Source organism: Toxorhynchites rutilus, chromosome 2, assembly GCF_029784135.1.
Source record: "Toxorhynchites rutilus septentrionalis strain SRP chromosome 2, ASM2978413v1, whole genome shotgun sequence".
In the NCBI taxonomy this organism is placed as follows: domain Eukaryota; kingdom Metazoa; phylum Arthropoda; class Insecta; order Diptera; family Culicidae; genus Toxorhynchites; species Toxorhynchites rutilus.
The window spans coordinates 332,649,704-332,677,181 of NC_073745.1; the positions used below are offsets into that span (position 1 = coordinate 332,649,704).

At 38.6% G+C, this 27,478-nt stretch overlaps 1 protein-coding gene and 2 long non-coding RNA genes across 5 annotated transcripts in view; 1 reads left to right on the forward strand and 2 right to left on the reverse strand.

The window, feature by feature from the left end:
- Window positions 1–782: 782 nt before the first annotated feature.
- On the reverse strand, window positions 783–1,401 carry LOC129764225 (uncharacterized). Its single transcript, XR_008741085.1, has 3 exons — window positions 1,006–1,401; window positions 901–950; window positions 783–841 (listed from the first exon to the last, which is right to left on the reverse strand). It is a non-coding gene; the product is annotated as an uncharacterized LOC129764225 (long non-coding RNA).
- A 970-nt stretch (window positions 1,402–2,371) lies between these two features.
- On the forward strand, window positions 2,372–3,511 carry LOC129771116 (uncharacterized). The gene is made up of 3 exons (XR_008742288.1): window positions 2,372–2,592; window positions 2,652–3,089; window positions 3,145–3,511. It is a non-coding gene; the product is annotated as an uncharacterized LOC129771116 (long non-coding RNA).
- A 2,354-nt stretch (window positions 3,512–5,865) lies between these two features.
- The window catches only part of LOC129767236 (uncharacterized), a 222,847-nt gene continuing 201,234 nt past the window's right edge, over window positions 5,866–27,478 (reverse strand). For 2 of the 3 annotated variants that reach the window (XM_055767916.1, XM_055767919.1), the window contains exons 7-9: window positions 7,620–7,744; window positions 7,389–7,554; window positions 5,866–7,319 (exon numbers count right to left, since the gene is read on the reverse strand). In XM_055767916.1, the coding sequence (XP_055623891.1) occupies window positions 7,264–7,319; window positions 7,389–7,554; window positions 7,620–7,744 (347 nt within the window). In that variant the 3' untranslated portion in view covers window positions 5,866–7,263. The remainder of the gene's footprint in view (window positions 7,320–7,388; window positions 7,555–7,619; window positions 7,745–27,478) is intronic. The other variant, XM_055767917.1, reaches the window with a different exon arrangement.

Here is a 27,478-nt window from a genome sequence, read left to right on the forward strand (position 1 = left end):
ATTATATGTGATTCGATCATATACAATTTTGGACTCGATTATATACAGTTTGAAAAAAAAAATTTTTTTTTAATATTTCAAATATGACTTATTTCACGAAAAAATATAACCTTTCCATTTTTTTTTCGTCGGAGTGATACGGCTGAACGGAGCACTGCGCCGAAAAGTGTGCATATCGCGCTGGTGTGATCGATGTACTAGATACTTCTAGTGATCTACGATAATCGTTCGATTAATCTATTAATCGAATAATTCCTACAAAAATCGATTATTAATCGAACGAATACTGCGCAACTACCCACATTCCGTTTTGCCTGCCAAGATCGGGTCGATGAAATGTCAACAATCGACCTCAAATGCTGCCACCTTGCAATCGATTTATCGACTTTTCATATGCATTCATCGAACAACTTGACGCCACTTTTTTGCCAACATGTGCAAGGCGTCGACCTGCATGTAACGCTGCTTCCAACACTGATCGTCTCTTGTTTGTATTGGTTTGTTATGAAAAATGAAAAGGAAAAACATTGATCGATTTTAATCATTTTATTCAAAAAACAACACAAAATGCATATAAAATATAAACAAGATATATAATGCAATCGGTGCATTCGGGTTGTCTGGATTGACGATTCGAATCCAGCTCCTTTTTCTCCTTGACAAACATTTGTGGCTGAGGAGGTTTCTTCAATGTGCGCGAAGCACGAGATCTCCGATATGGAAAGTTGCTCGAAACACTATCGATGGTCAGGTCCAGATGCTGCTGCTGTTGATATTGTCCCCTGGAACAGCCACCATGGCTTGGAAGATACTGCTACGGGAAAGCCGATGCTGTTGACTGCTGTAATAGAAGTGGAAATAAGCACTGTGGTGATGGGGGAATTCATTTTTCTCATTCACCAGTTGATGGAAGCAAAAAAGCCACATCATCCGAACGGGTGTATTCATAGCTGAAATAAAATAAAATAATTAGTATTTTAAAATGTCTGCTATCTAATAGTATACCTGGTAAGAAACCACTTTGGGAGAATCTAATAATGTCACATCTTGCGTTTGTGATTAATTTCCACCTGTGGCGAATCTACACCGTCAGTCTCCCCACACTGTTGATCTGGCTTAGCATCATTCAATTCAATACCGTTCGTGTCCTTACTTCGTTGGTAGAAATGTCTCAGAACGGAATAAACTTTCACTGATATGCATCTGCTCAGTTGTTCCGTATCGAAATTAATTGCTTGTTGTGCCTGCTTCTGGGCAACGTTGTCCGGATGCATATGAACTAGTTTAGCTTCCGTGTTGGACCCAATTGCGTTCAGGAATGCCGCCGGTAGCAATTCGTTCGTTCCAGATTCATAAAGTAAAAACCTATCTATTCCACAAACTCCACTAGAGGAAAATCTGTTGAGATGGGTCTGAAAAAAATATATAAAATGAAAAACAGAAAAAGATTCCATACTCACCAGTTATATGATCCGGTTGTTTTGGTGTGAGATGACAGTTCATCGTTGAAGAAAAAGTGATGCAGATTCGTTTTGTTAATCATTCTGTATTTTCGACCAACGAATTTTCGATGTTACGTATTTGGGGAATAGGCATGACAGTATGGATTTTCAAAAGGAATAAACACACTTTTAAAATAAAAATTATGAATGAACATTATTTTTCTCAAATGAAATTAGTACTCAATGTAAATGAAAATCACTATTGCATGCAAGTGATGAAAAAACGTCATACAAAAATTATGCTTAAAGGTAATTTTATATTATGAAGGTAAGTTTTTGTAAGAATATCTGAAAATTTATAGAAAATAATTTAAACTAAGGTCAGGAAAACGTACTTCAAGTAGATAAATAAAGCCAAGAAACAATTTTCATACAAATTCTACCAATCTAAAACTGCCTTCGGGCCGACTAATCTGATAGAGAAAAGGTTCCCTCATACAAACTAATGGCGTATCCAGATGTCAACATCGTACCGAATAGGCTCCAGAGTTACGGTCGGTGTTAGGTCGATGATTTTTTCGTCGATTGGATTGTGGGTAACAACGACCGTAACGCTGTTACCTATTCACGATGACGACGATTAGGTATCGACATCTGAATACGGCATTAGTTTGTATGACGCAAACTATTCTCTATCATATTAGTCGGCCCGAATCAGTTTATATTTGCTAAAATTTGTATGAAATTTTTTTCTTGGCATAATTTTTTCTACTTAAAGTACGTTGTCATGACCCTAATTTGAATTATTCAGATATTCTCAAAAAAACTTGTCATTATAATATAAAATTATCTCAAAACATATTTTTTATGACGTTTTTTCACCACTTGCAGGCAATGATGATTTTCACTTACATAGAGTACTAATTTGATTAAGGAAAAATCATGTTCATTCATAATTTTCATTTTAAAAGTGTATTCATTCCTTCTGCAAATCCATACTGTCATGCCTATTCCCCAATATCGCCAACGCGGATAGTTCGTTAGTCGAAAATACTGAATAATTAAACAAACCAAATGGCATCACTGGTGGTTCTTTTTTCCACTCCGCTAAACTGTCATCTCAAACAAAAACAAATGGATCATACAACTGGTGAGTATGAAATATATTTCGGCTTTTTAATTATTAATTATTTTTTCTTGTCTTATCAGCTATGAATACATTTGACTCGTTTGCTTCCATCAATCGGTAAGTGAGAAAGATGATTTCTCCCATCACCACAGTGCGGATTTCCACTTCTATCGCAGCAGCCAACAACATCCGTTTTCCTGCAGCAGTAACCTCCAACCCCTGTTGGCAATGCCGGGGGACAGCATCAACAGCAGCAGCAGCAGAATTTGACCATGGTATGGTATTGCGAAGAACTTTCCCCATTAGAGGTTCCGTGCTTCGCGCACATTCAAAAATCCTCTTCAGACACGAAAACCCAACGACAAGGAGGTATTTATCAACTTGCTCAGCTGAATTACCATCCCGGAGGAACCCGAATGCACTGATTCCGTAGTATAGTAGAATGAAAATAGGCGAGGTAAGCGAACGTAATCGCATGAAATTTTAATGTTCGCATTTTTATCCGGATCATACAACTGGTGAGTAGGGAATTCATTTCTGCTTTCACTTACTAATCATTTTATTTTGTTTCAGCTATGAATACATCCGACTCAATCAATCGGCGAGTGAGAAAGATGATTTCCCTCATCACCACATTGCTTATTTCCTCTTCTGTCACACCAGCCAACAGCATCAGCTTTCCCGCAGCAGTATCCTTTAAGTCCAGGGTGCTATTCCGGGGAACAGCATCAACAACAGCAGGACCTGGCCATAGATAGTATTTCGAGCAATTTTCCCCATCGGAGATCCCGTGCTTCACGCACATTGAAGAATCCTCCTCAGCCACATATCTGTGTCATCAAGGGCAAGGAGGTATTCATCAATGTAATCAGTCGGATTTGAATCGTCATTCCAGACAACCCGGATGCACCGATTCCATTATATACCTTATTTTTATTACACATGGTTTTTTATTATTTTTTTTCAATAAAATGATTAAAATCGATTAATGTATTTCCTTTTCATTTTCAATAACAAACCAATACAAACAAGCAGCAAGCAGTGCTGGAGCAGCGCTGCAAGCAGGTCGACGCCTTGCACATGTTGGCGAAAAAGTGGCGTCAAGTTGTTCGATGAATGCATATGAAAGGTCGATAACTCGATTGCAAGGTGGCAGCCAAGGCGCGTAGAAGTATATCCTAAGGTGGGCCAACTTGCTAAAACCACTCTTCAGCCATCTTGGAAATCTACTGTGTTTTGTTTGTAAACAAAACACAATACGCTAGTGTCGAAGCTCGCTCCTGATCAGTCTGTCTCTTTCACGCTTCAAGGAAATAATTCCCCTTCTGCTTTCTTCCGTACTGTTTTCATATACCGCTCCCCTAACCAACTTAGTGACGAAACGGCCTCACCTAGTACCATAGACCCGTCTTGGTGGCAGCATTTGGGGTCGATTGTTGACATTTCCTCGACCCGATCTTGGCAGGCAAAACGGAATGTGGGTAGTAATCGAAGCGAACGAATAACATCGATTAATCGATTCAAACCCAGAAAATACGACCGCTACAGTTTTACCCTGAAATTCAATCATTATCTTTGACGCTCCCCTAAACTCGTAAAAGAAGCTCAATGCCGTCAACGCGAATTGAGCTTCGTGAACGAGTTCAAGGGAGCGAGAAGATAATGATTGATTTTCATGCGGAATTAACACTTTTTTGATTCCAGATGGCTTTCTAGCAAATGAGAAATATTAGTCTAACTAATTATTTGTCTCAGTGTAACGCTTAATCGATTAATCGATTAATCGATTATTTGGGGCGATTAATCGTATCGAATAACAAACGACTGAAAAGTATTCGATTAACTGATGAACGATTAATTTCACAAACCGGGGATCACTAGCAGTATCACCCTGATGTCGTCTATAGACGACACTCGTAGCGAAAAGGTTAAATACTCAGTGCAATGCGTGCATTGATATAAAGGAACCAAATTGCGACATATGACTAATTACTGTATTTTTTTACGCGAAGGCAAGAAAGAATCGTTGCCTTTCGAAATGATTCTACAAAACCACGCAAGCCATTAAACCTTTTCAGGGTCCGGAACTTTTTACTAAAGAGTTATTTATGAAATCTCGACTTTTCGACTTTCGAACCAATAAATTAAAAAAAAATATTGCGTAGTCCTATCTTGTTGCGGACGAATTCAGCATTTTCATTGATTTGAGCTTCAATGTTACTAGAATCGAATCCTTATGTTCACTTTGAGCTGTGCGAAACGGTCTCAACTAAAACATATGAAATTAGAAGTTCTTTTTTCAACGCTATTTTAACATATCAATTATTTGAAATTCTGTAATCATATGGAAATAAATTGGTAGGGGATCTCTGTGCTCTGTGCTTTAATAACAGAAAGATAAACATTGTTATTTATTTATTGTAACGCTAACCGACGATGGAGACGTCATCATGGATTAAACACGAACACAAGTCGTTCCCCTACTATGCTGTGTGTGCGTGAATGAGACAAGTTTTGAGTCTGGCCTTGCATTCCCATGAAACCATGCGCCTGTAGCTGTGCAATCATTTCACATCGATACACCACGAGTGAGGTTCGATGTTGTACGTGAAAGGGCTCTGGAAGGCCAAAAGGGGCTACGTTTGCTTCTTTCGATGTTTTGTGACAATGGATGAAGCGTGGATCCATTAACACACTCCTGAGTCCAATATACAGTCTGCAGAGTGATTCTGAGGGATATTTCGAAACTTATACGTTTCGGACTACAGAAAGGGAATCGAAAGCTATACCAAGGAGGAACTAGCTAAACCAAGTATTTTGCTCTCGAAGGAAACTTTGTTGAGGAATAAATACAGCTTTGGCCAAAAAAATGAAAACGATTATTTTCATTTAAAAACCCGGAACTTTTCAGCCCATGTAGTATTAAATTCCAGAACATCAGCGATAATCGGATTCATTATTCATCAATCTCTGAGTATAATTCAAATCCGTTTCAAACTGATAGACCAGCATTCTTTGTGTGGACACCGACTGGACAACATCGTTGCTTGACGAGCTGGACGGCGAGGGATCGAGTGCCTTTCTCAAGGCAAGAGGGTGGAGGTGGTAGCGCTGGAGTAGAATAGAGTAGAGTTTTCAAAGGGCCTTTCTCAAGGCTAGAGACGAATGAACTGCAAAAGTTTAAAGTCTCTATAATACAATACCTTCCTTCCTGATAGACTAGCTTGCTCGTGTTTGGTTGAGAAATGAATGGAGAATGAACAATTTTCTATGTAAGAAAAAACACCATTAAGATTCTTTTCATCAACATTAATAAACATTTATTTCCTTTCTATTTTGTGTTCACTTTCGTTACGCTGTCAATGTGCCTAGAACCATTACAATTTCCGTATCTGTTCGTATCTGGGTATCGTTGGCTATCAGCTTTCTGTACTAGATTTTCGACAACTCTGACTACTTCAAATAAAACTGCTAATTGTATATTGTATACACCAAATTCAGGTCCGCTACCGGAGTGAACACTGAAACAAACTGTGGGGAGCTTCATTGTGAAAAACAGTTAACGATTTCATGTGTGTGTGTGTGTGTGTGTGTGAGTGAGTGGCGTTGTTTGTACGACAGTTATTATTAAGTTTGCAACGTGTGGGTGTTTGTCATGTAAACCATGTTCTCTAGTCTAAGTCTGACTCCATCGTATGTAGGAAGTAAATAGAATTTTACTATTAGAAGATAAATTGTACACCCTAAAACTTATGTTTCTTTTTTGCTTGCATTAGTTTGCGATATATACTTGTTTGCATTTTATATTTTGATAAAATCAGTCAATCTCTTAATACAGATTCATCTTGGTTATCCTTTCTCCTCCCACTAAACTTTTATACTGCTTACTTTTTACAACTTGAACAACAGGAATTTTGATTGAACTAGAATGGGTGTGTTTTTCCGCCTTCAATTAAGTATTATTTTCGCTTGAATTGTGATTTTTTGTTTAGTTCAGTGCACTTTTTAAACGATTAATCTATAACAACAGTTGGAATTTTCTTGATCATTGTATGTATTTTGTGTTTTTTTTTCTAACAGGTCAATGAGCACAGCACCGACTTTATCTACTACTCTTTTTGTATTAATTTGGATACTCTCACATTGGATTTAAAGGATTTTCGTCTTATCGAGGGTTAGTTTTTGGTTCGTGTTGGAATCTTACAATCAATAAATAGTGTCTCCCAGAATAAAAAACGAATAAATAGTTTTCGAGATAAAAACAAAATAGCTACCGCTAAAGCTGCTCTCTAATGTACAAGTACAATAAATAATGTAAATGGGTGTTGTGTGCATTTATAAATAGAACAGTTTCTGTGTGTGTTTAAATATAAATAGGTTCGTTTCCATCGGATCGATTTTTTTTACAAATCATTTCTACAGGCTAAGGGATGAAACTATGTTTTTATACAGCGATCCTCTTTACATTGTTAGTGTTGCTCGTTCATATCTTACTGTGGTTTTGTGTTAGTGCCATAGACATTGAGATAACCTACTTTTTACATCTTTGAAACATCAACTACGACTGTCCAATATTTGGTATAAGTTTCTCGTGGCTCAGTGAAAAACCTCTTGTTTCACTCAAGCCAAGATCTGCCAAATCAGTGGGTTCAAATAGTCTAAATTGCCTAGCTTTGGATGCGACCTGTTCCGTTACGGCTGCGGGTTCACCGAATGGGTTAAAATCGAAGGCGAAGCGATACTTCTCTCTGGAAAGTAGGGTAGTATAGAATTAGTTTCCTGGTTTTATTTGTCACCAAATCTTTGCCTCTACTCACCAATGCTACACATTCCATCGTACTGCGCGTCGATGTAGAACCCGGTATTACACGAATCCTTCAGCATGTGACACCAGGAGTGGTACGTGTGATTGTTGGTGCCACAAAGTTTGGTGTTTGGCTGATGCTGATTTCGTCCGCCGGAACCAAATTGTCGCGGCCGTACCTGCAAAAATCCCAACGCTATCATTTTTCGATAAGCCCGAAAAGACCATATTCGCCACAACTCACCTGCTGCTGTCGCTTCACCCGGGGACACTTGTAGCTGCAGCTGACACAGCGTGGTTTGTGTGTCCTCAAATCGGTAAGGCAATGCTGCCGATCTTTGCATTTTATGGTCTCACAGGTAGCGGCTTCTAGAGTGAGATAAGGGAAAACAAACGACCGAAATTTAGAAGATTGATCAAAGGTACAAAACAGTCTGTTTGGGGCAGGCTTTTGGTTTTACTGTTCAAACTAACGACGGTGGACCCGTCAATCGGACCCGAGTCGTCAAGACGATCACGAGAGGAGAGGATTTTGTGCGTTGGTGCATTTTATGATCGGCGGTATCTTTACCCACTTCGGCTCTTTTTTTACAGTCTACTTAATTTTGAGTGGGTTTTCGACAACCATTAGAAGCACTTTAATTGCCTTTTCCTTTGATGGAATTTTTATTCATGGGAAAGATTTTTTGTCAATCAGAAATCGGAAATCGTTTTAATAACTTATCTGCGTAAACACTTCGCTTTCAGTTTCAGATTTTACGCTTGACTAAAATATACGATAAAACATATGAGATTTGTAATCTCCTCCATTTTTTTTCCACATCCTCAAATTGGACTTTCGCGAATATTGCGTTGGCGAGTGTCTGCGATAAGATTTCGGACAAAATAATACAACAGGAATAAAATGCCATTTAACGGCGAGACATTCTGCTCTGTTCTGCTGTTGCAGTTCTTGTGGCTCAAGACTCGTAGTGCCAAACGAGAGCCTGTCAGCTGTCCTCGTTCCGTTCTCTCAGATCGGGCGCTCGTTTCGACGGATTAAACTTTTTATGGGATATTGATAGGTTTTCGTTGGCTTAATACATTACGATTGGTTGTTCCTGTGCGTTTCTTTTTCTCTGTATGTCTCTGGTCATCTTGCTTTTATAAACGTTCAAAAGTTGCGGTCGCTTTATGGTTTTGGAATTGCTCATATATTTTGTCCGATTTAAGATAATTTATACGCTGAGCTGAAGCCATTTAGGATGGAAATATCGGAGAAAAAAACCAAATAATTCATGATCAGAATTGATGCCTTCAAAACTTCAGCCAAATTACCTTAATGTGGGCGCTGAATCTCAACGATTAGACTGTGTTATTACGAACTGTCGAACTAATAAGCGGTTGACATTTGACTTTTTAAGGAATCTTTGATTCATTACTCAATTGTTACCCAATTGTAAAATATTTAGTCGACATCTAAAACATCAGAACTATATATTTATTTGGATCAAATCGACCCCTTGATTTCATGGAAATATGGAACAAAATTAGTTGAAGACGAGCTAACATTTCACATTTCCCAAAGGTGAAGAGGAGAAATTTCAATTTAGGGGAGCATCCTACCAACAGTATGAATAAATCTAGACCGTGGAACACATAAGGATTCAATTTTAAGACGTTCTCACGTCAGCTTAAATAACAGTGGAAGTGAATCTACGAATTACAAACGACGTGATAACGACAATGAATTAATATATTCTTAACATGTCCAACACACGGATATATTTCAGATATATTATGATGTGTTCAGGAAATTTAACACATGAAGGATTGTAGCATGGTTACAAATATTTAAATTCGGAGTCCCTACTATCTGTGCTTAATAACACATTTGAAGAGCTGCTTGTAGAACGATTTCATGACTCTCTGAAATAAAAAATATGTTTTGTACAAACTCAGGATTCAGGATTCAGCAGTACTTACGATACCATTGGAATTGATATCAAAATTGTTGTTACACTTTTTTAGAAATTATTTGTGCTTCCCTTTGTTGTGTCGAAAGAGCATTAACTATTTTTTTTACATTGCATTCATTGATTCCTTATTGCAATGTGAAATAATGGAGTGGAGGCATGTATAGAAAACAAGGGTCACACAACTACAAGTTTTGCAGAATAGTGCTTGAAAATAATATACAGAAATTGCGGTTCAATACAAAAAAATATATAGGAGGTTGTGTCCAAGACGCGACCACATTGTTGACGTAGAACTACTATGTTACTTCGTTCAAGTCCTCCACTTTGCGCTTTCCTCAACAGAAGCCCTTCCTATTAATATATTTTGCTACTGTCATGCGAAACCAAATCACACACAAAATTCCTGAACAATTATTTTCTTGGTGAACCGATGATAGCCCAGTTTGATGATTGCCCACACAATTGTGTAGTTCAAAACCTTAATGGAATGGCGTCAGTTTGATTGAATGATTGCAATGCCAGAGACATCAGTGAGTAAGTAATTTGGTCGCGTCCACAGCTCCATCCAAAGCGAAGACATGTGATGACGCAAAACAAGGGAGCACAAACGATGTGAATTGCTTCGTATCTAGAACGATACTGAATGTTTGAATCAGCGAGATCCAATATTTATGCTCTAAGCCAGTGATTTTCAACCGGTGGGGAATTTGGTCATTAAAAGGGGGGAATTGTACAAGGAAATATTGCACATTTTCTTCGCTTTTAACAGGACAATGATTAGCAAGAATTGTCACAAAAACAGGAAGTGGGTTATATCTATGGTATAACCGCAAGGGCGACGTAGGACTATCGTTGATTTAGAGATCATTTGTTTGAAGTTGAATCTAAATCCATCCTGAATGAATGAATAAATAAATATTTGGGTGACTTCAAAAACGAGAGTGTTACGTTGGAGACTCAAGGTTTTATGCATCCAATATTGGATACAAAAAACCTTGTTCTGAAGAATAATCTTCAGAAGCTTTCCTGCTAACTGCACTTGATTGACAAATCACAAAACCAAATGTATGTGGTAGCAGTATTATATGGATAGAAAACATTAAAATAAACTCGCTTGAATGTAATTCTCAATTCCAAGGGGAACTGGCAGATTATTTTTCAGCAACGATCATTTCTTTCCAGGTTTCCTCTCGATTACCAGCAAACGAAAAGAGTTGCGCGCGTGTATGTGTGTGTGTGGCGGCTGCTTCTATGTCTTCCCGAGGAACCGTATTTCGATGCTGATACTCTCTTGGTCACGAGAGTATCAGCATCGGCTTTTCTGCGCTCCCTCACAGTTAAAACAAACTGATTGCATTTCAGGTCAGGTCAGGCCAGGTAATGAATCCCTCGATCCCTCGCCGTTCAGCTCGTTCAGTAACGATGTTGTCTTGTCGATGTCCTCAGGCGTCGTGCACAAATTACGTAACGCTAAAATCCGAATTTTGAACCGCCTCTCCCCCCCCCTTTCGTAACGCAATTTCCTATCTCTAATAAGCAGAAAGTAACGCAACATCTACCCCCTCCCCCCTTATCGCGTTACGTAATTTGTGCACGATGCCTCACGAAAAATGAATCGGTTTCACCACCAGAATATCATTTCAGTATGCTTTTCGTGCGTGATTGAATCGAGAGAAGGTGTGGTTTACGATGGCAATTTGGAAGGCAAACTAGAGGAGAATGAACTCTCTGAGTATGAAAATTTCGGCGACTGAGCAATAATCGATTGAAAATTATATAATTTTCGCGATACGAAACATTTTCCGTTTTTCATGTTATGCATCCAATATTGGATACGAAAATATCCTACTGATGGGAAAGAATAATCTTCAGAAGCTTTCCAGCTAATTACACTTGATTGAAAAATTACGAAATCAAATGTATTTGGTCGCTGTGTTCGCCATATAATTAGAAAACATTAAAATAAACTCTTTCGCATGGATGTATTCTTCAATTCCCAGGGAACTGGCAGATTATTTTTCAGCAACGATTAGATCTTTCCGGAATTTTCTCGATGCTGTATGGCATCCAAACGAAAATTCTCGTTTCAGTTTGGCCTGCAAAAAACTTTTCTAAACTCTAATCCATCAAATTTGGAGCCCTGAAAAGGGCCGATGATTATATGCTAAGCTAATATAGCACCCTCTCCTTGGATTCGATGGGCCAGCTGAATGTCCTTGGGCATGATGTGACGCGTTTTGCGTGGATAGCACACAAATTTGTATCTTCGAATAAGCCTCCTGCAGCGTCATAACCGCGGAACTTTGGAAGCGCAAGTCGGTTTTGAAGTCCTGAGCAATTCCACGATCCAAAAGCTGCAAAGGTAGCTTGCGGATCAGCAATTCGGTCGACTTCCGATAGCGATGAATTTCACGCAAAGTTCCCGGTCGATAGCGATGTGGCTTCTTCACCTATCCTGCGGCTGGTGCGCTTATCCGAGCTGCTTTCGTGTGCCTTACCACTGAAAGACTAACTATCTATCTACTTGGTCCCAAACAAACGAGTCGTCACGGTGCGAGAGTAGAGTAAGAAATGAACGAAAGCAAAGGAAGCGTCATTTTATAAACCATAAATGTATAGAATCTAAACCCCACCCTTATTATATTCGTTGCTTACCCTGAGAGAGAAACGAATAACATCGAAGTAAGTATACAGTAATGTATTTGAATCCGGACACTTTACGTTACATTTAATACCATACCGCAGCCACAACATTTTCTGCATGTTGAATTAATGCGATTGATAAGTAACTATCAAGAAACTATCAGTAACTATATTAGCAACTATTAATCGCATAAATTCAACATGAAAAAAATGTTATGGCTGTGGTATGATATTGAATGTAATGCAAAGTGTCCGGATTCAAAAGCATTACTGTAAAAAAGAGTTAACTCGACTGAAATTTTTTCGGTTCGACCTGCAAAAACGAAATTAAGAGCCCCCGCCGACTGCAGACTGACTTGTCGACCGATAGTTCGGTCGGCTTCTTAATCAGTACGGAGAAAAAAGTCTGTAGTGTACAGCATAATGCATAGACGTAAGTATGAGCTTCCCCATCTCACATTCCAATAAGATTAATGGGTTTCCAAGTGGGCGCGCTACATACGGATACGAATGATTTCAATAACCTGTTTTCGAAGCTATCATTAAGCTATTGAAACAATTTTTCGACTCAATAAATAGCAATCATATAACTCTTGGACATTTTATCTTTTGTATGAAATGATTATCATACTGTTCCGTTGATCCGAAGCAGAATGAATCACGCTTAAAGAAGGAATGGATTTTTTCTTGGAATTTAGTCAGCAGAAATAATGCCCTTTCCCAACAATTAAAAACGACAAACGATAAACAGTTTCATCAAAGTGATTTCTTCGATATGGGGATATATTCACTACATCATGTCATATATTTCATATTTTTCATTATGAAATCCATATCCATGGCACCTATCGGTATCGAATTATCATCGACACCACGATTTTCGCTAAATGCTCCTTTCAGTTCGGCCTGTAAAAAACTTTTCTGAACTCTAATCCATCAAATTTGGAGCCCTGAAAAGGGCCGTTGATTATATGCTAAGCTAATATAGCACGCTCTCCTCGGATACGATGGGCCAGCTGGATGTCCTTGGGCATGATGTGACGCGTTTTGCATGGATAGCACACACATTGGTATCTTCTAATAAGCCTCCTGCAGCGTCATAACCGCGGAACTTTGGAAGCGCAAGTCGGTTTTGAAGTCCTGAGCAATTCCACGAACCAAATGCTGCAAAGGTAGCTTGCGGATCAGCAATTCGGTCGACTTCTGATAGCGACGAATTTCATGCGAAGTTCCCGGTCGATAGCGATGTGGCTTCTTCACGCTTCCTGCGGCTGATGCGCTTATCCGAGCTGCTTTCGTGGTGCCTTACCACCGAAAGATTAACGAGCTGTCTGCTTAGTCCCGATGAAACGAGTCCTCACGGTGCGAGAGTAGAGTAAGAATTGAACGAAAGCAAGGGAAGTGTCATTTTATAAAACATAAAAGAATCGAATGTAAACCCCACCCTCTTTATTGTATAAGCTTACTGTATACTCACGAATATAATAAGGGTGGGATTTAGATTCTATACTTTTATGGTTTATAAAATGACACTTCCTTTGCTTTCGTTCATTTCTTACTCTACTCTCGCACCGTGAGGACTCGAGCTCGTTAGTCTTTCGCAGACAGCTCGTTAGTCATTCGGTGGTAAGACACACGAAGTCAGCTCGGATAAGCGCACCAGTAGCAGGATAGGTGGAGAAGCCACATCGCTATCGACCGGGAACTTTGCGTGAAATTCATCGCTATCGGAAGTCGACCGAATTGCTGATCCGTAAGCTACCTTTGCAGCATTTGGTTCGTGGAATTGCTCAGGACTTCAAAACCGACTTGCGCTTCCAAAGTTCCGCGGTTATGACGCTGCAGGAGGCTTATTCGAAGATACCAATTTGTGTGCTATCCATGCAAAACGCGTCACATCATGCCCAAGGACATCCAGCTGGCCCATCGTATCCGAGGAGAGCGTGCTATATTAGCTTAGCATATAATCAACGGCCCTTTTCAGGGCTCCAAATTTGATGGATTAGAGTACAGAAAAGTTTTTTACAGGCCGAACTGAAAGGAGCATTTAGCGAAAATCGTGGTTTCGATAATAATTCGTTACCGATAGGTGCCATGGATATGGATTTCCTTATGAAGAATATGAAATACATGACATGATGTAGTGAATATATCCGAAGAAATCACTTTGGTGAAACTGCATTATAAAATTATTTGTGTACGAATGCCGCAATCGATAGTCGACTCTAATTTGCGCTGGGTAATTTCCTCGGAGGACTCGATTCATCCTTTGAGCATTAATAATCTCTTTCTGGCAAAACGATGTGGTATGAATCACATTATTTGAATGATAGAATGAAGAAGTTTCTGCCAATTTCCTTCAACCTCCAAACGTATCTTTCTCCCGTTTGTCGTTTTCGCGTTCGCTAATCCTCTCTCACAACACCCATTTCTAGTTTGAGAAATTGTTGAGTAAACATTGTTTGCTAGTGCGCGTAGAGCGGGAATTCCTAAAGATTCATTGCACCTCTAATAAATTGCCGAAAGACGTGGTCTTACGTTGATCGCACTTGATTGAAAAAATCCAAAACGAAATGTATTTGGTCGAAGCATTATATGAGTAGAAAGCAAATAATCGCTCGAAAATGACTTGATTTTCGCGATGTGAAACATTTTCCGTTTTTCATGTTATGCATCCAATATTGGATACGAAAATTTCCACTGATGGGGAAAAAAATATTCAGAAGCTTTCCTGTTAATTGCGATTGATTGAAAAATAACAAAACCAAATGTATTTGGTTGCAGTGTTATATGGATAGAAAACATTAAAATAAACTATTTCGCATGAATGTATTTTTCAATTCCCAGGGGAACTGGCAGATTATTTTTCAGCAACGATGATAGCAACGAGAATTCCACGCGTGTATGTGTGTGTGTGTATGTGTGGCGGCTGCTCCGATGTTTCAAGCGGAACCGTGGCAGCACTCTCCTCCTGATGGATTCCCTTTTGGCCTTAGGTGCACAAACAGGCTCTTGGTGACACCGTTCATCAGCGCATTCAAGATAAACGAAATTAGCTTCACAACAACAGCGACAACATGCTCCAATCGCTGTTCAATCATAACTGAGTGGGTTAACGAGCGCCGCTCGCTTATATACCGATTTTTGATTTCAATAGCCTGTTTTGAAAGCAATTTTAAGACTATTGAAACAAGTTTTTGGATGAAAAAGTAACAAGTATATGACGCGTAGACATTTTATCTTTCAAATGAAGTGTTTATCATACCATTTCGTTCAGTTGTTTAAGAGCTATTAACGCTCAAAATCTCGGTCTCCAGCGTAACGCTTTCGTTCTCGAAACTTTGGTTTTACACCCCGGTATAGAAATGAAAGACGTAGTCCTACGTCAAAACTTTATCGAATACGCTAAAATGTGCGATCCTCGGCAAACATTTCCAAATCTGAAATGTAATTCGCAATGTTTGAAAGACTTTCGTCAGTGAATGATGATGGAAACAATACAGAAGACCATAAAATAGGAACATGTACAGCATACGACTTTTAACGAGAAATTAAACTTGAAACATATTTTCCATTTTTTTCAGGGAAAAAAATTGGACATGGTTTGAAATGCCTTCGGACTGGCAGTGACGAAATTTTCGGATCAATTTCAGAACAAACTCAACGATTTACAAATGGTCAATCCTTTTCCTGATATGCGGAAAAAGCGTTAGCGTTGTTGTTGTATTTTGCGTAGAATGTATGTGAATCTGGATTTCCTACAATGCTGCTGATGAGAACAAAACATCGTAACAAAGTGGATATCGAAGAATAGACAACCAACGACAACGTTCTCAAGAATTACGATTCTGGCGTTCAGGCGCAGGTGCCGTACTGACTTGCCAAAATTTATATACCTTTTTTGTAATCAGGTACAAGCAGTGTTGCCACATTTTAATCTGTATAAAAAATCTTTCTCATCTGCACTTTTTCTTCAAAAATCTGTACCATTGGTGTTATTCATTGTAGAGAAAAATCATGAAATATGGAAAAATACTCATTTATTTACTAGAGAATATTATATTTACTTGCTTACTTTATATCTAGATTTACTTACTACAATGTGCATTAACATTTGATAGCCTCGAATTACTCGTGTGTTTGATGATGCTTATACATAGTCTTTTAGATTGTTTTTTTTTGCGTACTGTCATTCAATAAAATTTTCGAGATAAATTTCACGTGCGGATAAAAAATTGTACCAACCTGTACTTTTTGACGAAAATCTGTAATCTGTACCGTACAGAATCTGTACCAAAAATAACGAAAAAATTCTGTACCTTTCCAGATAAATCTGTACGTGTGGCAACACTGGATATAAGTATAAAATCAAATTTGTTGTGAATATAACTTGAAAACCGTTTGTATTCTCACATTACTTTACTGATATGCTACAGGCTTTCTTACAAAATACTGATAGGGGTGAAGCACTGGGATTAATTTTCGTAAAGGGGGGAATTGAGCAAAAAAGGTTGAAAACCACTGCTCTAAGCAAATATCCCCCTCCTTTATTCTTCTTCTTTTTCTTTTCTTTGTTCACGGAGACTTTAAATCATTCCTCTTCGTAGATCCCCGATAAGTTGTTGGTTATTAACGGCATGGATAGGGAAGCTCACAAATGACCAATGTATGGGTAAATGAAAATACTTCCAGGGGAAAACAAATCTAAGGGAATTTGCGATTCGTTTAAAATATTTCAGGTTTTTTGTATTTTATATGCTTCTTGAAATATCTCTGCATTTGCTTAACCAAGCTTCAATGTCAATATACCATTGAATGGATAATTAAATACTTGTTTACTTGCAATATGCAATACTTGAGTCCTAGGTTTCATTTTGTATTATATGAGAAACAACAATTTTAAAGACATGCATTTAGAAGTGTTGTCACGTCACAAAAATAGAGCATTTTTTAGTTTATCAGGTGAACTTTCTGCAAAAATAAACGAATAAAAGAAAGGTGAACTTAAGTTCAAACATTTTTATACTGGGGGTTCTCAGAGTAAACAATGAGAGTCAAAAACCCACAAAATTTGGTTAAGCTCGGTCAACAAATAGAGGAGTATCAACTGTCTCATGAAGTTTTTGTCACGTTACGCAAAGTTTACGATCCATTCCAGGGTGACGTGAGAACATTTTGACCCACTACAAACAGTTTTTTTACGTTTCCATGTACTTTCCTATAAGAATCATCAGTTGAAGAATATTTAATAGTTAGCTTGGCTTGTTGTCAGTCGAATACTTTTGTGAACTGACAACACCTGACTTTTTGCTGTTTCCAACTTTTGAACATTTATATCATATTCTCAGTTCCGTTTCAAAACATACAAATGAACTTTTTCCTATGTTTTTTTCAACAATAGATGAACGTAGATTCCAGATTATAATTGTTTCAACTTCCGGTTGGCTGATAATAGTATTGAATGACAAAAAATATGGTGTCTTACCAGCGGATGTCGAATATCGTATTCCGATACCATTTTGGAACCGTGGATGGAGACTTCCGGTTCGTTAAAAACGGATCTAAATAGTCAGAAATGGCATGAAATCTCACAATATGATCGTCAGAAGAAGAATGAACAAATAGAATAAGGTTTGATAATAAGCAAACAAGATTTGAGCGAGATGGAGATAATGTTTCAGTGGGAGGAACCTAGCCTTAAAGCAACGCGTGTGGAGTTAGACAAAGGAAGTGTACATACAACGCGAACGTCAACGGTCAACGGTCAAAGTCAAAGTCATCTTTAGCACGCAAACATACACGCCCTTGCAAAGGTACATGCGCATGCACACGGATGTATACAAAGAGATTATCAAAAGTTTATGAAAACATAATCATATGCGCTCCCCCGGTAGTGAGCACCATTCGATGAACCAGACATGTGCGAGCCATTGATGGCAAGCGCCAGAGTCAACATGTTAAATAATCACGATGTAAAACCTTTTTGGAGGTCAGTTCAGGACCACGTAACCACGGACCATGTAACAGGTATATTCAATTTATATAACTCATTCTGATGAACATACCATAATCAATTAAAATTGCCTTGTTTTGTAATGTTTTGCAATCTAAAAGAACATTGAACTAAATTTCTATACAGGTACAACATATTTCTTCTCTGCTCTTGAAGCAATGAAAACGCAAAATGACGCTAAAACGCTACATACAAAATTAATTTATAGTACATGTTCTTGTACATCTCGATTTATTACATTAAATGAGCCTAAAAATAACGGAAAATGTACTACTCCTAAATACTTGTATGGCATTTGTATAATATATATGGTATAGCAATATAAGATAATATGAGCGAGCGAAAAAAGATACACATTGCGAATAAACTCACAATAAAACTTTTCGCGTACTTTGCCACATACACGGCCTAGACCGAGAAAGATCACGCATTACACAACAGTATCAGTAGCTATATTAGGGTGGCAATGGATGTATGAAAAAAAAATCATCATCGAATTTCAAAAGCCAACCATTTACAATTTTTTATTGGCCCATAAAAAATACCTGTGCAAAGTTTCAGTTCAATCGGACATGAAAGCGCTCGAAGTTTTGATTTTTTGATCCTCGAAAAACTTCCTAAGGGGGGAGTAAAGGAAATTAGGAAAATCGATTTTTTTTTTTCGTTGCCGAATGACTTAAAAATGCATGAAACGTCGAGATCTGGTGTCATCTCGAAAAAAAATTGTTGGCCGAAAATCGACCTTTTGGGACTGACAGTTTTTCAAATTTCTCAAACTATATGTTTGGCTATGTGAAAATGTCATAAAAGAACAAGAAAACAAATATTATTGTTAAAACGAAGAATCTCGTGAACTGAACAGTTGAGTTGGATTTTACCTCAGATTATTTTAGGATACAATAGTTGAGACGGGTAAAGCCCAAGTCCAGCTTCTAGTTATACTAAATACTATTAATGTACTATATTGAGTCGGGTTCAGCCCAAGACCAATATTTGATTGTATTTGCGCCGAGTTTCAGCTCAAGGCCAAAATCATTACATGCAAAACAGTTGAGTCGGGTAAAACCCAAGGGCCAGCTTATAGGAATATCAAAATCTATTCAACTCAAGACTAGAACCATTGCATGTGAAACAGTTGAGTCGGGTAAAGCCCAAGGCCAGCTTGTAGTAATAGCAAGATCTATAGATTCACCATATTGAGTCGGGTTCAGCCCAAGGCCAATATTTGGTTAGAACTACGCCGAGTTTGACTCAAGGCCAGAATTATTGCACGTAAGTATGCTCGTAATCATTTCAAATTCTATTTATTCACATCACAATCAAGAAAAAATTTCTAAGACAGTCAATTAGCCATTGTCCAGCAACAAACAAAAAAAATCGTAGAATCAGTTGAAAGTATCGATACGTTATTTTCCAAATTAAAACAATAAATAATCAACAGGACGAATGATAAAAAAAAGTATTTATTTTTTTCAAAATCAGGCTTCAGACATATTTCGTTTATTGATCGTTTTAGTGCTTCCGGAGGATGAGGCACATCTAGCAACTGAATAAACAAACTTTGATGATACGAAAGATGCTGCGGTAACTTGGTTAACAAGAATACAAGAATTGGAAATACTCTTTTCGAAGGTCTGGGCATTGCATCTATTGATTAGATTACATTCTATTCTTATTATTGTTCCTGTCGGGGGAGGATGTGGTATCCTGAATTAGAGTGTAGCTCTGATGAGGGATGGTAACCAAAGAGAGCTCAGATTGATACGTCAAAAAGATAGTATGTGAGTTATTGTTGGACGTATTTACAGGAAAGATATATCGATGTTTTACGGAATATCACAGTATGTGAATCGCACTTAATCGTATCGAATAACAAACTGCTGAAAACTATTCGATTAGCTGATGAACGATTAATTTCAAAAATCGGGGATCACTAGGTATAAATTAAACAGCAGGGTTGGCAGAAATACTACTGTTCCATGTAAAACTGCACACTGAGGGAAATAATTAGTAAATGTAACGATTTTTTTGTAAATGCCACCGATCTATAATCATTAGCTACCATACGTATAAACATATATGTCAAGCAGAACCATGATGTGTAAGCCCCAGGCCCCGGTCAAGAGGATATGATCCGCGAGTCAAGATGTGTCGCAAATTTAGCTGTCATTGCCAAACTATCAAACTTCTCGGTGAGCTCAAGGCAGATCGACATAACAATGTGCGCCCATTCGGTAATCATATTTAGCTCGAATTAATCGTCAAATTCGCTAAAATTTAAAGAAGGCAGTTTTTTTATATCCAAAATATATATTTTATTAAGGCTCATATGGCGTCAGCCTAACGGGGCCGGGAGTTCAATATTTTGACAATGTTTGCTTAGACTATGTTAGTAATATGTAACCGATTACTCGCGGTTGACTCGAGGTTAGTATTACAAGTGTTCTCATAATTGGTATGTCGCAGTCTTCGATGCTCTGTACGTGTGCCCGACACGGGATACTTCCTATTGGGATGCAGCTGACCATTAATCAGCAACGCCCCCCTAGTCTGTACCCCATATCTAGCGTGGTGCGTCTTTCTCGACTCGAGGAATCCAGGATAGAATGGTCACTAGCCGGCGCAATCATCAGCTCGTGTAGAGTTGTCATGAGCGGTACAACCTTTGGCTCTTGTGGTATAATAATGAACAGCCTGAGAAGCAATGAAGGTATGGAAAAAAATAATAATCGGATTAAAAGAACTGACCATGTACATTTTGTTTATTGGTCCAAAAAAATAACCAGTGAAAAATTTCAGCTCAATCGGACATCATTTAGGGGTGCATCAAAGCACTCGAAGTTTTATTTCTTTGATCCTCGAAAATCTTCCAAGCGGGGAGTAAAGGAAATTTGAAAAATCTAAATGTGTTTTTCGGTGCTAAATAACTCAACAATGCATAAAACGTTGAGATCTGGTGTTATCTCGAAAAAAAAAGTTTGGCCGAAAATCGACTTTTTGTGGCTTAGCCTAAGTGGCCAAAAAAATCTTTGAGTGCTTTGAGGCACCCCTAAACCATGTCCGATTAAGCTGATATTTTGCACAGCTTATTTTTTGGGCCAATAAACAAAATTTAAATGGTCAGTTCTTTAAATTCGATAATTTTTTTTTCATACCTTCATTGCTTCTCAGTCCCAAAAGGTCGATTTTCGGTCACAATTTTTTTTTTCAAGATGACACCAGATCTCGACATTTCATGCATTTTTTAATCATTTGGCATCGAAAAAAAATTCGATTTTCCAAATTTCCTTTACTCCCCCCTTGGAAGTTTTTCGAGGATCAAAAAATCAAAACTAAACAAAATGTACATGGTCGGTTTTTGAAATTTGATATGACCGTTTTCGCTGCCACCCTAAGCTATATGGATAGCGTGGTCGTGTGAAACAGCCTTACAATCCAGCCGGCCTTGGTTCGATCCCCGTTGACATCGTATGGACTTTTTTGACGTAGAACTACGTCTTTCAGGAAGGGTGCCAAATCGGAAAACAGGTCACGTTTTTATGAAATAAAGTTAACGTTTATAACTATTTTCACTGTGAACGAATTCTCATGGTTTGCATACCTATCGAATCTGATTTTCTAAGATTTGTTTGATATGCTATACATTACAATTCGCTAATCTCTAAACGGTTGAAACTCATGAAAACTGGAAGAATTTCCTTTTTCCCCATATATTTGTTCTGCCTATTTGTGTGCTAACCGTACCCTATTTCGAATGCTTATAACTCGAACATTTCTCAATAGATCGGAAAAATGTTCGCATCAATTGATAGGAAATATTTCTACGCGTCTATCACAATTAATAAAAGGTTATTTTTTATGAGATGAATAATTGAATAACTGTAAAGTGTCAAGCGTTATCTAAATGCCCTAACTGCCAAGTTTTAATTGGCCCAATTTACGGTTTCCTCAACACAGACTTAAAAATTCACGTACCTGTGGAAATCTGCTTTGCAAATATACATGTAAGTCGGGGGTTTTTTTCTCCCACTGAGCTGTGTTTCCCTAACACGGGCTTCAAAATTAATGCGCCTGGGGGAATTCCGCTTTGTAAATACATGCAAGTCGGGGGTATTTTATGGTGTTCAGTATTTTTGTACTCGCTTGGCCTTGTGCAGACCGGAACATGCTTCCCTAAAACGTACTTTTAAACTGAGGAGCCTGGGAAAATCATCATTTCAGATACTAGAGGTGAATGAACATTCGCGGTTCGAGAACTACGTAAACATGAGATGTGCAATAATTTCTGAGGGAAATGTAAAATCAATGATCGTTTGACAATTCTTCCGTTCACATATTTTGGTAGTCCTAGGCTTCATATCAAACGTAAAAGGACGTTCATCAAATTTACTTGTAACGAATTACAAAAATTTCGATGCATTTTCAAAAAATATTCGAAGTGTTAAACAAGTGGATTGCATAATATAATTGCGTAGTTCTACGTCGAAAATATGCGGTCGTGTCCTAGATACAACCCCTTACAATTTTTTTGGTACAATCCCAAAAGAGATGTTTACTTCCATACAAAAATTTTAAAGGTTTTGAGACAGATGATTTTATTGCTGATGCTGTTTTGATGCATCAGGACACGAAAATGCATTGTTTCTGTCGAAGATGGAATGTTTTATAGCAACACTAGTTTGGGTGTAGAATGAAGAGAGCCAGAAAAAAGTCACCATATCATCAAATTGTCAGCGTTGTGACACCTTTCATTTGACACTACTGAAAATTCGATAGGAAGCACCGTCCCTGAGATACAAAGAGGGGCAGGTCCAGAATCACCGGCCGGAGTAGGACCATGTTCCCCTATAGGATGGACTTTTGGAAGGGGAAGGAGAGATCTCAGAGGAAAGTGAGAAGTATTCAGAGTAATAAAAACATAAAAAAGAGTACAATAGTTGCTACAATACGATGAAATTCTTATTTAATACAACTTATTGATTGTGTGACGTGACAACGCTTTGTGGAAATCCGAAATCAGCTGTAAAATATTCTCCAACTAAAGATTCTTGTTGGAAATTTTCTCAATTTCACTTTGATATCGTTTGCTATTTTGAATTCGTGTGATTTATACATGAAACCGAGCAAACAAACAGTTTTTAAGTGAGTCAAAAAGTTGTCACGTCACGCTGGAATGGGTCTATTACGTTCTTCGATAATATTGGGAATGTAAATTGCGAAACTAAAGGTCGGTCGCGACACGAAAAAATGTCCAATTTTGATTCAGTCATTTCTTGATGGATTTACAAGGTTCTTGCTCCAATCAATTGGAACATTCCTTAGTAATCTATCGTAATATACAAAGTTCTGAGATCATCAGAAATTGAATTATCAAAATAACGATGAAAGAAGGTTTTATTCTTATTTATCATACATTTGTACTTTGTATTTATTTGCTTTCAAGCCCGTTCTGTCTAAAACGGGCAACCTATACCTCTACGAGTCAATCGCGCGTAAATCGTTCACTTGAAGTGCAAATACAGCACTTGCCCTATGGGTACTGAGGAAAAAGAAAATACAACATCTAAAGCAACGGTTTTGTACGATACGAAATCCCAGAGCAAAATCACTTCGGAGAGCGCTTGTATATTTTTGCTTAACATGCACACATTGATGTTGTTTTTATGTTGGTTGAAGTCACCACTAGAGTGTTGTATTTTAATATTGACGTAAGAAAACGAAACCACTTTTCTCAAATCTGTTCAAAGAACCTTTTCCAACCCCAACGCCATAATTTTTCCTCTAATTTGTCTTTTTTAAGACCAGGGCCGAATGAACTGAATAGGTCAAAGGCTCTATAATCCAACACTACTACTGAGTTGAAGCACCCATACTCGAGTTAGAGAATATGAAAAAGTTCGGCATGTTTCAGTCTGAAATCAGAGGTTAAGTGGAAACACCTGTTAAACAGAACGGGTCAAGAGTTGATACGAAGAAAATTGACTATGGTTACTTTCTAGTATTTGTTCACGTAGACTTACATATTTTGGGAAAGTAATAGGGACTCAAATACAATACAATATAATTGTTGTATGTTTTACAACTCACTACGGGTTTTCATCACGGGAACAACTATGAACTTTACAGGGTGGAGTGTCTTCAGAATACCGAGCAGGTTGATCTACAGAGTGTGTGAGTGGAAGAAGCACACAATTTCATCAAAACAAAATCGATTTTTTTTCTGAAATTACAAAACCATTTATCACGAGCCCACAACATTTTTTTTTATTATCAAAGCTATCCTAAAATAGAACTGATTCCTTGTGCACAGATTCAAATTGGAGCAAGTTTTAAGCCTAAACCATATTTTGGTTTCAGCTTGATCTCCATCAAAATTCCTCATGTCATATAATATCTTCGTTAATGAATAGTTCAATAAATGAAATGTAAAAAATACCTCTTGCTAATATCCTAAAAAAATATATATCCTATTTTTTTTTAAATTTTTCCCTGGGGTTTTCCCATGAAATTTTTCCATGGTTCAAACATTTTTCCATGGGTCAAACATAAAAAACAAATCATTTTTGTTATTCTGTTGATTGCGCTCGACCTTCAATTAGATGGAAATAAACTTCCTGAAGTAAAAGCACACGGTACAGAATTGCTCTCCGTAGTTTATTACTTACACCACCTACTTATGAGAAAATGTCTAAAATGAAAAGTCAATATTTGCTTTGAATCAGCACTCGGTGTCATTATCATCTCTTTCGTTTCAGTTTCTGCACCGACTTAGGCAAGCCTATTGCGCATCCCGCATGAGTCCGACCAGAGATTAATCGTGCGAAAACAAATAACGCGAGTTTCCTCCAGTTCCATCCCATCGATATGCGCCCTTCTTCATTCCACAATTGGCAATGTTATGCAAAAGTAATTATTACCATTCGACTTGCTCGAGACTGTGAGACTCTTCCTCATCGGTATCGTGGAATTGATGACTCTGAGTTGAATCTTGCACCACGGAACTGTTCCGTTGAAGGGAAGAAGACGACAGAGGGGCCGGGGTCTATGTCAACTGCATGATAAAATAACGTATTGCGTTGGCAACACGCGTTGACACATGCAGCGGATGGTTAATTCGATGGGCTGCGAGCCAAACATGCAGACCCAGTGCATCATCTATCAAACGGTGGGGAGACAGGCGGTCACGCAGTTCTCGCCTGATGTTTGCGCGCGGTTTCAAGCATGTCCGGTTGGATTAGCGCTGATGGGTAAACAGGTACACACGCGCGTATGAAAAGCATCGCATCGTCCGCACCATGGATTGTAGTGCGAGAGATGGAAAAAGCATCACCTATGGGCAGTGTTGGTTGCTGCAAAGTCATTGAACCGATGGCAATGCAACTCCGGGAAGAATATAATTTTTACCTTCGAAATATTACATCAATTGCCCTTGCCCAGCTGAATGGACGCATACAATGTTGCTCCCCTCAGTAGAAGAAGAAATTCAATGCGTCACTTTCGGAGCACAGTGAATTGACATCATTATCCCTCAAGTGCTGGACACTTGAGATCTTAAAACACGCTCCCCATAGTATCTGCCTCCCCCCGCAGGCCGTCAATCATCATGTGAATGACCACAAAAACATAATCGCTCCTCATCAACCGAAGAGAGGAAAATCGTTAAATCGACAGAAAAACTAGACCAGTGGAAACCCCATCAACCGGGAAAGGAAGTTCCACGAATTACGTCACATTCTGCACGGTACACTTTGACGACTCAGAGCGAAGCTTCACTCAAGGAACGCCCTCCAAAGCAACGACCAGATAAAAGGGAAACAAGCGAAAATACGTTTAAGTAAAAAGTCCTCGCCGTCGGTCCGGTGTGCTTATGATTTGTGCTATTTTTATATTTCCGGCTTGGCCGACTCTTGGGTATGTGGCGGTGAATACCTGCTCAAAAACGGAATAGCTGAAAAAATAGCCGGGCGACCGACTGCGTCTCCGCGAATCATAAATAATCTTCGACTGCTGGGACGAGCTTCCCGCCGACTGGCAGCGGACAGAGTGCTAAACACATGTGACAAGTGGCTCGCGCCAAGAAGGTTCCCCGTCTGCTCCGTCCTGTCATCCTGTAGGCGAGTAGCCGGACGGAACCGGTCTGGCAGTCGGATTGTGGATTTGCTCTGTTTGTTCTTTCCTCATGGTGCTCAAGGACACGCGGAGAATGGTTTGTTTTTTTTTGGAGAATGATTCAAACTATTTGAACGAACGTGGATTCATTAGAAACTAGAAATCTAACGGATCTCGCAAAGATTGTAATTGCAATCAATTATGCATTGAGACTATGTTCATAAGTTGTATAAAAATATAAATCATTGTTTCAGTTTTGTGCTGTTTTAATTATAATATAAGTTGTACCGGTAAGTTTCTTCGGTTTTACAACAGATGGCGTAACTTGATTATTATTCCAGTGAATAAAATTTCCAGACATTCGTTGGAAAACTACTGTCATTGCGCGTCTTTTTCTGTACAATAAATTGAAGCGTAAACAACATTGTTTTTTGACACTTCGAATATGTCGAATTTCGTACCAACGAGAGTATTTCTGCGGGGAATGTTACTTTATTACTTCAATATAAAGAAAAAAGCTGCGGAAAGTCATCGCATTTCGGTGGAAGTTTATGGAGACCATGCTCCATCTGAGCGAACGTGTCAGACGTGGTTTGCACGGTTTAAAAGTGGTAATTTTGACTTGGAAGACGAATAAAGTTCCGTACTGCCAAAAAAGTTTGAAGATGAAGTAATAGAGGCTTTACTCAATCAAGATCCGTCACAAACGCAACAAGAATTTGCAGATACACCTGGAGTAGATCAGCAAACGATATCAAATCGTTTAAAAGCAATGGGAATAGTCCGAAAGATAGGACATTGGGTGCCGTATGAATTGAAGCCACGAGATGTCGAACGCCGTTTTTCCGCGTGCGAACAACTGCTCCAACGGCATAAAAGAAAGGGTTTTTTTGCATCGAATCGTTACTGACGATGAAAAGTGGGCCCATTACGACAATCCTAAACGTCGGGCAACGTATGGATACCCTAGCCATGCATTAACATCGACGGCCGCGCGGAATATTCACGGCCAGAAGGTTATGCTGTCAATTTGGTAGGACCAGCTGGGTGTGGTGTACTATGAGCTGCTGAACCCGAATGAAACCATTACGGGGGACCTCTACCGACGACAATTGATGCGTTTGAGCCGTGTACTAAAGGAAAAACGGCCACAATACGAGCGAAGACACGATAAAGTTATTTTTCAGCACGACAATGCTCGGCCGCATGTCGCAAAACCGGTTAAAACATACTTGGAAACGCCGAAATGGGAGGTCCTATCCCACCCGCCGTATTCTCCAGACATTGCTCTGTCCGATTACTACCTTTTTCGATCGATGCAACATGGCCTGGTTGACTAGCACTTCTCCAATTTTGAGAAATTCAAAAATTGGATCGATT